This window comes from Periplaneta americana, chromosome 12 (assembly GCF_040183065.1).
Source record: "Periplaneta americana isolate PAMFEO1 chromosome 12, P.americana_PAMFEO1_priV1, whole genome shotgun sequence".
In the NCBI taxonomy this organism is placed as follows: Eukaryota; Metazoa; Arthropoda; class Insecta; order Blattodea; family Blattidae; genus Periplaneta; species Periplaneta americana.
In genome coordinates, this window is record NC_091128.1 from 35,210,805 (window position 1) to 35,225,015 (window position 14,211).

At 35.1% G+C, this 14,211-nt stretch overlaps 1 protein-coding gene across 5 annotated transcripts in view; it reads left to right on the forward strand.

Annotated features, from left to right (window-relative positions):
* LOC138710237 (zinc finger protein ZFP2-like) overlaps positions 1–14,211 on the forward strand; it is a 105,651-nt gene that overhangs the window by 67,930 nt on the left and 23,510 nt on the right. For 3 of the 5 annotated variants that reach the window (XM_069840923.1, XM_069840924.1, XM_069840918.1), the window contains one exon: positions 11,018–11,115. In XM_069840923.1, coding sequence (XP_069697024.1) covers positions 11,018–11,036 — 19 coding nt within the window. In that variant the 3' untranslated portion in view covers positions 11,037–11,115. Of the gene's footprint in view, positions 1–5; positions 272–8,378; positions 8,613–11,017; positions 11,116–14,211 lie in introns of those variants that run through there. The other 2 variants (XM_069840919.1, XM_069840920.1) reach the window with 2 other exon arrangements.

A 14,211-nucleotide genomic window follows, 5' to 3' on the forward strand; every position in this document is an offset into this window, starting at 1 on the left:
TAATAATTTTATTGTAGTCTAATCAGGTTTACGTATAATACTTACTACATTCACAAAGTCCACATATTCGAATACGAGTTGCAGTTACGGAATTGTCATCCGAATCGTATAATTATGTAGTCGTTAGTATCTTATATCATGTAGTTCGCAACATCACAAGGGAAGAACTCGTCTGTGTTATTTTAAGAGATATTGAATGAGTATTACTAGTGACTATAGGGAAACTGTACAGCGAACAGATATTGCGTTTTATCTAAGAACAACACGAAGTGTAAGGAATTTAGTTGTGTTCTACTGGAAAAATCCTATCCATTATTCCTTACTTAACGTGAAAAGACATCCTACCTTGTAAGATCATTTATTCGTTCACAAAAGTAACATATTACTACAATGTCTTCAAAAAGGCAAGGATATGTATTAAATTTTCGTTCTCCCCACGCACCACATACAGGACTGACATCTAATTTGTGTTGCGCTATTTTTTTTTTGTGTAACTCTACATATATAGATCAACATAGGCCTATATCTGGAAAAATAAATAAGCGATTTTTTGTAAGGTCATGAATCAGTGACAGGTTGGTTTGCTTGATTCAGGCTTTTGGTATGCCTTACATATAGGTCCAAGCCTTGTATGCAGAAGCGGTTCTAGGATTCAGGAGGGTCATTCCACGATACCGCGACAATTTTTTTTTTTTTTTTTTGTTGGTGATATGTTATATAGGTAGGCTATCATTTTAAAGCAGAATTGTAATCTGAATTTGACAACATTCATTAATTAAGATTGTCATTTTCATTCTAATCCGCAATCAAACACGTTAACTACGGAAGGAAGAAATAGTAATATTTTTACGTCATTTTATATAATGTAAAGGGGAGCTAAACATTGTACACGTAATTGTAAGGTAATCATAGAGTTTGACTACTTTTGGACAATTCTTTTCCAAACTTCCATTTTCGCCATATTTTACAATTGAAAGTATTTTCATTTGTCGGAAATGAACTACAACCTAAACTAACCTAACCTAAGAATTTTAGGTTAGGTTAGGTCACGTTATTATAAGTGATTTTCGACAATTGAAACTTTCTATCCTTTTTACGACGATAAAATACAGCGAAAATGAAAGTTTGAAGAAAGTAGTCCAAAATCCATGATTACCGGAGAATATAATAAGCTCTACAACTTACCAATTAGACGTGAAGTGGTGAATATAGGCAAACAGCTGCCCTGAAAAACTCACGCAGTTTCTCTCGATGATCCGAATAAGCTCGTTTAAACAGGAATTCCGCCAAATAGCCACCATAGTGGGCTTTCTTTCGACCATAACGTGGGACTCTTGACCACACTTCCCGCCAAGCGAGCTCGATATTCTGTGTATGAGGTTTTGTATTCGGATCCACGAAGTTCATGCTATGATTTACTGTCAGATGTCGGTAACCTCGTTCTCCTAAACAAGTATAAACCCTCCAACAATCACTTATAATTGTCATACCGGACAAAATTAGTTCCCTAATCACATGTAATGAAGTCTATTAATCCCATTTTTCAACCACTACAACAAACATATTCTTTGAATTATCTCGCTCCATGTCCCTGAATATCTACTGTCCTAATATCCTCCCCTTCTCGTGCTTTCTCTTTTCCACATTAGTCCCATTGATTTCAACACTAACATTCACTCTTTCAAGTTTATTTTTACAACTTCTAACTGCCCAGTCCAAACAGACTTCTTTGCTAAAAGAACTCCAATCTACCACTTTACCGGAAGCGAAACCCAATTTTCTCCCTATAAAAACTTGTCGGGGTAGATCACGAAATAACCAGAACATAACAAAAGAAAAACACATTTGTTCCAAACTTAACGAAGTATTACTAAAGAAAGTGCCATAGAAAAAAAAAAAAAAAAAAAAAAAAAAAAACGCGTCTTTTTTTTTTTTTTTTTTTTTTTTCATAAGACTAACCCTTCTTTGACACCTATAACACTTCCTCTCCCAATCTGCTTTCAAAGTAACTCCACAATTGCCACACGAACAACTACTATAAGATAGCACACCATGATTAATTAAAAACTTACGCAATTCTTCTTCCTTCTATCTAATAAATTCTACCTCATTCGTTGTACAACTCACGCACAAAACACGATCCACTTCCATTGAAGTCGTACAAACGATATCCTTCAATACTGCAATTGATTGACCAGTTGAACTGCCCCCACCCAGCAACCAATCACAACAACCCCCACTGAAACCGAGCTACCAATCGTAACAATGCCCTGCGAATTCAACCATATAAATCAATAAATTACTAATAAAGAAAATGTTCCAGTCATTTCCGAAAAATGTAAACCAAAAACACTGTTTTCACCTTATAAAACTAATAATCAAGAGGCCTTTTTAAAAAAACCGCGCAGTAGTCAAACTTCATAATTACCCTATTTAGAACAATTTTATCGAATATGTATAACTCTGTGACGCTTTTGAAAATAGTGGCAATTGATGTTACATTTGTCACGAAAAAAATATATATATATATATTTTTTTAATTTTCTAAAAAAGTAAAACTGAAATTGAAAAATGAAGTCTACAAAAGTTACACCAATAACAAAAGGGACAACTTCGGTAATACAGCTTGTTTCAAAATTTCGCGTTAATCCTAGTAAAAAAAGTCGTGACTAACTTAACTTCAGATGCGTGACTAATGTAGCCTTAAAGCTTCACTTTCCTCCAATATCAAGACAACTAGAACTTAAAGTTGAACTGATGTGTTGAGTTAAGGTATTCTAAGTTCAGTTTTCAGTTATTCTTTCATAAAAAAAATTAAAACTGAACTAAAAGATCCATATTTGCGGTAAAGGCTGAACAGTTAAGGATGCATGAAAGTGAAGCAATTAAGCTAGAACTAGATACTTTCGCGTTAACATATAATAAAAATTTCGAACATTATTCTGCAAAAGTACATTCCATGTTTGCTAATCTTAGTTAACAGAGAACCTATGAAGTTATTGTGGTTTTAAATTCTAACACCCGTGAGAGGACTTGTTTGGTGTTGTAATATTCTTAATTGGTAATGTATCGACGTTATATTAACTACTCATTTATCACCTATGGAATTGGTGATAGGAAGATGATATTTGGCGAGATGAGGCCGAGAATTCGTCATAGATTATCTGGAATTCCCCTTATAGTTGAAGAAAACCTCGAAAAAAAAACCCAATCAGATAATCAATCCAAGTGGGAATCGAACCCATGCCTGACCACAACTCCAGATCAGCTGGCAAACATTCTACCGCCTGAGCTATGCTGGTGGCTGTGTTATAATATCAGCAATATTATACGAAAAAAATAACTAGTAATAATAAAAATGAACTTCACTAATGATATTATGTTGGCTTTAATAAGTAGACCTTGAGTTACAGGCTACTAGCCATGTGGTCTTGCTAATGTATTGCACTTGTTCAAAAACCTACTCTTTCTCTCGAGGAGAGGTAACAGGTTTATTAAAATTAAGTTGGTATTGAAAGTGTGAATCTTATTCACCTGATAGTCCTAATCCCTTGCCGAACTCCTTCCAAAAACGGTATTTCTTCTCTGTATTTCTGTATTCTTTGTCTTGAATGTTACATAAAAATTCATTTTGGCCATGGTAGTAAGAAGTTTGGCGGGTTATCCATTCTTCGTCTTCCACTCATAATGTTGAAAAAACACAAAACTCCTGTGAAAACTGATATGTATAATAACCTTACTACACTGGATGTGCTGGAACCTGAAATTGAGAACCGAGTTAAAAAAAAAAAAAGCCTAGAATTCTGCTGGAAAACTTAAAATTCTAGTGACAAACTGAAAAGTATCAATTCAGGTGTCAGTTAAGTTCAGATTACTTTAGTTCTGTTAAGTTCTAGTCTAGAGGAAAGCACTATCATGTAAAATTGCGCATTTCAGGTGTAAGTTCAGTTCAGTTAAGTTCTATGTCCAGATTGAAAGAAAGCGAGGCTTAATTGCATTACCAATATAGACCTAAGTTGTGAGCCTAGTGAAAAACACTTAGTGTGCCAGTCAAAATTATAATTATCTTGGACATTTGAGTTGAGTGGTTAATATTAATGGTCAACTGTCAGTGATAAGGCTTTCTCTTACACTCAACCAGTTATTAGTCTTTCAAGTAGACTTATAAATTATATTTGAATTAAAAATATAATAGGCCTATTAATAAAAAGTAGTAATAACAATAGTATATGTTAAGCATTATAATGAACTATACCAGCGTTTCTCAAACTTTTTGGAAGTGGGAACCACTTTTTAAAGTCAGAACAGTTCCACGGACCACCTTACTCTTGTTCCCTTCGAAAATAAATGTATCATTTCGTAGCATATTTTAATGCCAATGTATCATTTCGTAGCATATTTTAATGCCAGTGTACCTATATTTTAAAATTGAATTAAGGTTCGGTACTTTCGTCCTCTGTTATGAATTCGGGTGGTCCCTGGCTGGGTTACAAGTGCGGCGCCAGATGTGCAGGGAAAAGATTTCGAGAAACACCGTGTACATAGTGCTTTAAATCCCTCTTTTGTTGCTGAGAGTAGAGTGGGAAGTCGATAGACAGGTAGGGTAATAAATTTCATAAAATGCAGTACTGGGAGAAAAAGTGAAATTCGATTGCCATGTGTCATTTCAAAACTCTGAGATTTTAAACTATAGTGTGATACACATTTCATTTGAATTTTATTTTTTCTTCTGTCTTTTTTGAAGGACCACAAGGACAGACCTCGGGGACCACAGGTGGTCTGCGGACCATAGTTGGAGAAACGCTGAACTATACAATATAGGTCTAAATGTTACATTGATATCCTTAAATTTATACGAAATAAGAAAGAGAGTAGGCCTAATTACAATAATAGGAATCATGTTAACTAAAAGAAAATCCTGTTTAAATTGTTTACATGATTCTACATTTACAACAGAGTAATTCTTTTCAGTTTCATTACTGAAGGATATCTATGCATATCCCCTAGTGACCAAAATGTATATATACAAGGCTTACCAAAACCTGAACTAACCACACCTAATTTACCACTGACACTCGTCTTTACAGAAACACACTTTCTATTTATCTACGAACGTACCAAAATGCTTACATGCAAGGCATGTGATCCTGCCTCTCTGCTGGCCACCACTTTCACAGCAACATTCCACTCTTATTCCAGTGCGAAATTGGTGTTGCTGCTCAATTTGTCTTTTGTTTACGGTACATATATATGACTGAACTAGATGTCAAGTATGTAAATACATGCTACTTGTCTTTAGTAACGCAGTTGTAAAGAGATACTAAAGTGAGTATTAATATTATTTTATAAACGTAAGTATAACTTCCCAAATATATCTAACATGAGAGCTCACAAAGGTCCCTAAAATTTTAGTACTGATTTAGTACTTTTCCATTTTATAGTAGAGCATTTCCCTGTTGATTGAATTGAATGCTTTCTCTAAACCTATGAAACACCAATACATATATACGGTATCCTTTCACAATTCAGAGATTATTTGTAATCAACATTCTTTGGGCAACTTGGTAGCTTCAATGAAAAATTATTATACAGCAGGGCTGGACACCGGGAGCAAATCCAGACTCTAAATGGGGATGCTTAATATTCATCCTTTATGGCATCAGTGCTGCATGGTGTTTGGTGGGGAAGAAAGGGGTTGAAGAGAAGTCATATGGCTCCCCATGAGAGAGTAGAATCCGCTCTTGGTGCCCAGCCCTGTTATACAACAACCAGCTTGTTCATGCAATGCAATTGGGTGATTAGTATTGTTATATGCTGTATGAAAGCAAGCATTATCCAGGTGAAGTCACAACAATTGATCTTATTTAGAAGGAAATAGAGTCTTTAGTGAGGATTGGATGTTGATCTTACTTCAAATGACCCCAGTCAGAGAATAAATGTTTTTATAAAGAAGAAAAATGAGAAAAAAGAGAATCCTCCAATGCTAACGACAGAGGTTATTTTACACTTCTTGATGAAATTTAAATGAATGTTACGCATTTTTGTTGTGTTATATGTCTTCAATTATTTTCTATCGTTTATAAAAGTAATTTATAGCATATTAAATGACCTTATAGTACATTCTAGTATAGTGTTATTTCAGAGTGCACATAATGTTACATTAGTCATGTTTGTTAGTCACAACACCTATATCAGAATATATTTTTTTTTATTGTCTTGCAATTTGTTTGATTCTTAAGAATTTGTGTTTTAAAAATTTAGGTACTGTATTAAATTAATTCCTGAAAAAGTCTGCACTAATTTGAACATTAGGGATCGTTATCTTTTCATTACTGAACTTTTCTATTGCAATAAGCATGGCATAAAATGTTACGTGTGTCACATTAACAAAATAGGAAGTTAAATTGAATGAATATATTTTTTTCTGCACTGCTGACAGTGTTCATAGCATGGACTGTATTAGTTGATTATTATTAAACAGCTAAAAATGTATTAATATTTACAAAATCAGTGTTTATAACCCCTTATCTCTTGAATGGATACTTCAGTTTTCTTACATTAGTCACCATGGAATGGCCAAGGAGGCCCTAGGTGAAATTAATTTTGAGACCCTTTAAAATGATGTTGATGAGAGACAGTGAGCATAGCTTGGCTAATCTGTCGAATAAGGGTATGCACTCACTTATTGGAATGGATTCATTTGGCACATTCTGATTTTTATTATTTGCATTATTTTAAATGGGGATTGCGCACTTGGCCATATCACCTCTGTCTGCATGACCAAATTTCTGTATGGGCCAAGATCGAAATAAAGAATATCATGAAAATTATATCGGTTACAAGCCCTCCAATCGCGCTAATATTGAAGATATAAATTAAATGCATGACGCAAAGCTTATTTTGTTAGTTCAACAGTATGAAGAGCTTTACAGTTTTTCAAATTAGAATAAAATAATATAATATGATAAAAGAATATACGGGATGAGATTGGGAAAATATTGAATCAAGTTGGTATGGTCTTCAGAGGTTGAGCTACAGAGCTATTCATTTTATTTCCTGGTTCAGTTCTGAAAATTACAGTGAAATAATGCGCTCTAACAGTAAATTACAGCACTATATGATGATCAATTGGAAAATTCGGTCAAGTGAGCAATATTATAGTAAAAATACAAATGCACCAAACGAATTTTTTCTGGTAAGTGAGCGCTTACCTTAGGTATTTCCCTTCGTGCTCTTCTTTAACATCTTCAGTTGTTTTCATCTGTTTTTTCAGTCTTACCAACATAACATAGCATTACATTACGACAGTTTCATGCTAGTGTACACTTGAGATTGTTTACATTATGTTTTTTACCTCCAATTAGGTTATCTTTGGTTTAGGCTTTTTGTATGTCTTGCATATACGAATCTGTGACAGGTTAGATTAGGTTAGTTCATGCTTTTGGTATGCCTTGCATATACGAATCAGTGACAGGTTACATTAGGTTAGATTAGTTTAGGATTTTTGTATGCCTTGCATATACTCAAAATTGTCTAGACATAAAAATAAGCAATCAGTGACAGTTATGTTTGATTTGTTTGGCCTTTGGCATGCTTTGCATATGCTTTTGGTAGGTGAGGTAGGTAGGTGGATGGATGGTTGGATGGACAGACAAACAGACAGAAAGCCGAGCTTTCGGATGGTCGAAGATCAGTGTCAAGTTAGGTTTAGTTTATTCAGGCGTTTGATATGCCTTGCACATATGCATTTTGGTAGGTAGGTAGATAAAGTGAGTTTTTGTAAGACAAGGATTAGTAACAGTTTAGGTTTGGTTTGTTCAGGCTTTTGGTATGCATTCACTATACACTCTTTAGTAGGTAAGTAAAGTAAGTTTTCGTAAGATCGAGGATTAGTGACAGGTTAGGGATTGGTTTGTTCAGGCTTTCGGTGTGTCTTGCATATGAGCTTTTTAATAGATAACATTTTGCTTTCTCCATGTAGTACAGAAGATGGCGGTACCACTCCGTTGTTGTTTGTTGTTTAGTCAACTGTCTGAAGACAGGTCTGAGCCCCACAAGTGACACCTACAAGGCATCACTCATGATGCAACTAAACCAAAAGATACTGGAGTATGGTGGCCAGTTCCTTTCCCCCTCCATTGCTTTCTCCGTGGCTATTTGAAGGATGAACCGAAACAATTTGTTGACGGAATTCCTGTGTTTGCAGAAACGTATGAGGAGACGAAGAAAATACTATGGACGCGCTACGGCGACAAGAAATCGCTGATTAGCTACATATTACACTAATTAGACTGCAGATGTATACAAATAATTGTTCTTCCTCATATTGTCAAGTGAGGTGTACTGCCTAATAATAGATGTAGCCTACATATCAGCCAGAATGTCAGTCCACAGTGACCACTGTGTTATGTAGGCCTAATTGTCTGAGAAAATGATACTTTGGGTACCAGTATATAACTTATAAGAAACAAGGAATGGGTGGGTGGTTATACAGCATTCATGTATGTAGAGTGGCGTGCTACAATTTTGGGTTATTTTCAATTAAATAAGTACTTTTTTTCTCCTGTGTGTGGTGTATAATGGGATCGAAGATTCACAACCAGATAAAACTAGTAAGTAATATAATAACAAAAATACGATCATTTGTTCCAGATACCATCTTTTTTTCGTGGAAGGGTAATTTGTTGGACATGTTTCCTAATTGCAATCATGTTTAAACAACATTTTTTCCAGGGAGCTTACTTTTTGGTGCAAGGATAATTCTTTTAATATGTTTTTAAAATTGATATTCCATTTAAATAATTAAAGTACAATCATTTTGTTGAGGAAGCATCTGTTTTAGATGCAAGGGTAGTTCGTTTAACATGTTTCTAAATTAGTCTTGAATACCATTACATTCTGTAGGAAATTACTCCAAAGTAATATGAATATAGCGTGGATTCTGTACAAAGATATATTTATTTTTTTTGCCCATTTGTCATCATTGTTAATTAAATGAAACCAAATGAAAATTAACATGGCACATAAACATTACTATGAACATTATTTTAAGAACTAAAGGACAGAAACATGAGTAATGTTAATCGTTCTTAATGATCTTGGGATAGAAAATAACAATTAAATATGTACGAGAGTTGGGGCATAAGTCACTGCAACTATTTTTTTTTTCAAAGGTAGGGGTTGGTATCTAGGAACAGGAAGGATTTGGAATTGAATGGGTTACATCAGCTTCTTGTCTATGCAGATGACGTGAATATGTTAGGAGAAAATCCAGAAACGATTAGGGAAAACACGGGAATTTTACTGGAAGCAAGTAAAGAGATAGGTTTGGAAGTAAATCCCGAAAAGACAAAGTATATGATTCTGTCTCGTGACGAGAATATTGTACGAAATGGAAATATAAAAATTGGAGATTTATCCTTTGAAGAGATGGAAAAATTCAAATATCTTGGAGCAACAGTAACAAATATAAATGACACTCGGGAGGAAATTAAACGCAGAATAAATATGGGAAATGCGTGTTATTATTCGGTTGAGAAGCTTTTATCATCCAGTCTGCTGTCAAAAAATTTGAAAGTTAGAATTTATAAAACAATTATATTACCGGTTGTTCTGTATGGTTGTGAAACTTGGACTCTCACTCTGAGAGAGGAACATAGGTTTAGGGTGTTTGAGAATAAGGTGCTTAGGAAAATATTTGGGGCTAAGCGGGATGAAGTTACAGGAGAATGGAGAAAGTTACACAACGCAGAACTGCATGCATTGTATTCTTCACCTGACATAATTAGGAACATTAAATCCAGACGTTTGAGATGGGCAGGGCATGTAACACATATGGGCGAATCTAGAAATGCATATAGAGTGTTAGTTGGGAGACCGGAGGGAAAAATACCTTTAGGGAGGCCGAGACGTAGATGGGAGGATAATATTAAAATGGATTTGAGGGAGGTGGGATATGATGATAGAGACTGGATTAATCTTGCACAGGATAGGGACCGATGGCGGGCTTATGTGAGGGCGGCAATGAACCTTCAGGTTCCTTAAAAGCCATTTGTAAGTAAGTAAGTAAGGGTTGATATCATAAAATGTCATATGTCGCATGGTAGCTGTGCAGTCATCGTGTGTGTTCACACCTCAAGATGGCTGCTTATCTCTAATAGAACAGAGAGTAATGTTAAATCAGTTGTCAGTATAGCATCATGCAGGATGGATGTAACCCATATTGAACAACGCTCGTATAGCAAATAGCCATTCTCTGTGGAAGGAATGCAAGAGAATGCCACAAAGAGTTTGTAGAAGCTGTCGGGAATAATGCCCTTCCATACTGGACAGTTGCGAGGTGGGTAGCTACTTTGAGGGCCTTTAGAACAGGTATGTGTGCTGTAATGATTCTGGCACAGGAACGCTGTAATGTTGGGATGTTAAATGTCCGTACATTTCGTCCATTCCTTGTCCTTTCGTCTGTATATTTCACATTTTCTCACAAAAAACATAGTTGCCATGATTTATGCTCCAACCCTCTTATAAAATAGAAATTACTAACAGGTGAGTTTATAATAAACAGTACTTAGGTGGGAACATTTTTGATTAATTATAGCTTAAATAATTGCTCCATGTTTAGTGTAAAAGTGGTCTGTAAGTGATGATGTCTCCTAATATATCCACAACAATCTCTAATGAAAATTACTCTCAAGGTAAGAATGAAAATAGATAGCTGTCATTTGCCGCGATTCTAGTCTTAAAAACTCCTTAAGAATTATACCCTTCAGTGATGTATATACTTGCACATAAGCACCTGCAAACACATACACTCACATCTCCAGACATTCCTTAGAGGAGTGAGATTACATTCTGTGTTCAAACTTATGTGTAATCGAATTGATAATCACCTTCCTACTAATAGTAAAGATTTTGTTTGTTTGCATAGCAGATAATCAATTCAAAAGTTTCAAATAAGTCTTTCTCAGTAACTTGATGTTCTGCAGAGAAATTTAAGTATCTTAAATGCCTGTTTCAGTTGTGATGGATTTGATTAAGAAAGAACCCGAGATCGACCCATTGGCTATACAGACAAGAGTCGACATGGATGTGAAAGACATGAAACCTTTATCACAGGTAATTAAATTGAAATGTACAATATGACAAAAATTATACATCTCCAAATTCATTATTCACAAACTTGGTTATTCTTCATGACTTGGAACCACATCTGTGTAATGGTTAACACATCTGGCCATGAAACCAAGTCGGGACAAGTTACCTGGCTGAGTTTTTTTCTGGGGGTTTTCCCTCAACCCAATATGAGTAAATGCTGGATAACTATCAGTGCTGGACTCCAGATTCATTTCACTGGCATTATCACATTCATTTCATTCAGATGCTAAATAACCTAAATAACCTGAGATGTTGATACAGTGTCGTAAAATAACGCATTAAAAAAATCACGACTTGGGCACATGCACCAATATCTAACAGAAGATCGAGAACTGTAACAAGATTAGAGTGAATTAGATGAGGCGGGATAGTTAAAAGACGTATATGAGGTGATCATATTTTTAAAACAACAAAACAAAACGCATTTTCATAATTTCCTTAATGAGAAAAGTGACAAAAGAGGAAGGCAAAATATGAATGTTTTATATAAATTGTGTAGTCATACAGTAAATACTTTGGTTTGGAAACAATTTAATATACATACACATATACTAGCGTGTATCAAAAAACATTTTTTTTTTTAATGAAGGTGGCTAGTGCGGAAAAGTTGTGACTAGTGGTAGAATGACTGCAGGAGAAAGAAAATTAAATTTAATCAATATCTTGTGTCTCCGCATCAATACTGAAAATTCGAATTTATAATGCATACTTGTAAACATTATTATAACAGTCTGCATACCTATACATCTAGCCTCCATTGGCCAGATCTTTTAAAAGTTAGCAAAGATAGTGTGTACAAGGAGAAAAGCATCTGGCAGCAGTGTCTTCTTGTGGAGTGAGAGAAAAGAGGGATGCTGGCATTCAGGCTAGCGTTTGCCCAGCAGTCGTATTTGCTAAGCTATGCTGGCCAGGTTTGTATCGCTGTTGTTCCTGTGAAATCGTGTCTCATGTCAGTGGTTTAGTGGTACATGTAGTAGTTCTTATGTATTGTGTTCTCGTGAGTGGAAAAAATAATTCCGTACCCGCCTTACTGCTGAGAGTCCTTAGTTCAGTACACCAGGAGCTATAAGAGTCGCAACTTCCAACCTATAAGAATATGATAATACATTTTCTTGGATCAGAGAGTTAAAGACAGACGAACTAGGTGGAAAACACCTTTCAGTAAAGACATCGCTCATGCTTCTGCCAACAAACTTACCGAGGTTTGGAAAACAGCATGTCTTCCTACCATCAGCAAGTGTAAGGTAGTGGAAATGATAAAATTTTATCATAGTAAATATCAGAATACTCTGAAATCGCACAAACGAAATGGGCCAACCTCAAGAGCGCACGAGTAGGCTTTTATTAATAAAGGTCGAAAATTGTTTGATAGGCCTATTTGCATCTGTAAGTGCCTGGACCCAGAAAGCCTCTTTGAATATAAGTTAAGTAGGAAAGTTACATCGATAGAATTATGCTTTCTAATAGACCAGAGAAATGAACAAAATATGATGATTGGTAATATCGACATTGTGATGACCAAGGCACTATTTAAGAGTGAAAAGAGAAAAGCAGAGAGGCCCATTCACCATCGATCTGAAGAAGTGCGACTTGTATTCCGAGGAAGAGAAAAACAGACGTCAGTTACAAGCTCTGAGTCTTCGCCTTCACACCACTCAGAACAGCAGTGAAGCAGTGCAGATTGTGACATAAAATCGAAGCCTTCTGCTGCTCAGGCTTGCTTGCCTCTACCAAAATTATCTTCTGCTGCCTTCAGGACAGGCGCCTCGAGGAGAGGTGTGATTCTAGTTGCTACAGCTATGCTGCAAGACGCGAGAATAATATCTACTAGGAATAAGGATCTTATAATAGATAAGAGCAAGGTCACGAGAAAAATTAGGATTGGAGATAAAATTCAGAAAGAAGAAACACCTAATAATAAGTCCATTCGAGAAGTATATTTTGATGGTCGGAAGGAGAAGGCACTAACACAGGAGAAAAAGGGCAACTGATTATATCGCCAAGAAAAAGAAGAGGAGCATATGACTTTATTAGAAGAACCACATTCAGAGTATATTGGGCATGTCTCCCCTTCCTCTGTACGTGAACACCAGATTGGAGAAGCTGTGCTCCAATTTTTAAAGGCAAGTAAAATTAATGTATCGCCCCTAGCAGCAGTGTTGCCACGACCTACTCACGAAAATCAGGAGAAAATCATCGAAAAAAAAAAAACAGGAGATTACAGTAGATTAATTAAACATGAATTTCCTTTTTGTATTATAATAGTAATTACAAAACAGTGTACTGTAAGAAAGATGATACTGTTGTATTACAGTATGGCACATCCTTAACAAATGAAATGGAACAATTTTGCTAAATATAATTACTGTCATCTCTACTCAGCATATGTAACTAAAGTCATTAAGTTTTGTTTTTACACAGTAATGTCTTATTGACAACGTTTCGCATTAATGTATTAATCAGGAATTTTTCGTGTATTCACAAAATATTTTCGATACAACGAGATTTATTTTAAAGGTGATATTAAATACAGTATTGAATTAGCTGCGACTATAACAAACGAAAAATTATCCCCTTTCTTGCTTTTACATAACTATCCTTTAAACTGTTCATCATTTTCCCACTCTGATTTATAATATTCTGGGAGTTTTTACTTTTCTTTCTTGCTGAGACACTTTCACTCATTTTAAAAGTTCATTGTGGAGGATATGTAACACAAAAATGCCATTACCTACACTTCACTCTCTCACTGTTTCAAGTGCACACAATCAGAAACAAACTTCACTACCGAATAAGTTTCGTTCTTCCTCTGTTCCCCGAGTCCCCAAAACAATAATGAAATAACTTAATTCTAAAATCGCAAAAAAAAAAAAAAAAAAAAAAAAATTATAACAGACTTAAAATATTAAAATTTTCATGGATCCTGAATGTATGTATGTATCCATAGTGATCTAATTAGAAAAAAATATATATATATGAACATTTTAATTTAACTTATAGTTTTTGCGATTTTCCAACACTTTATTTTCGACATGTCCCCTTTTTCAAATGGACGAT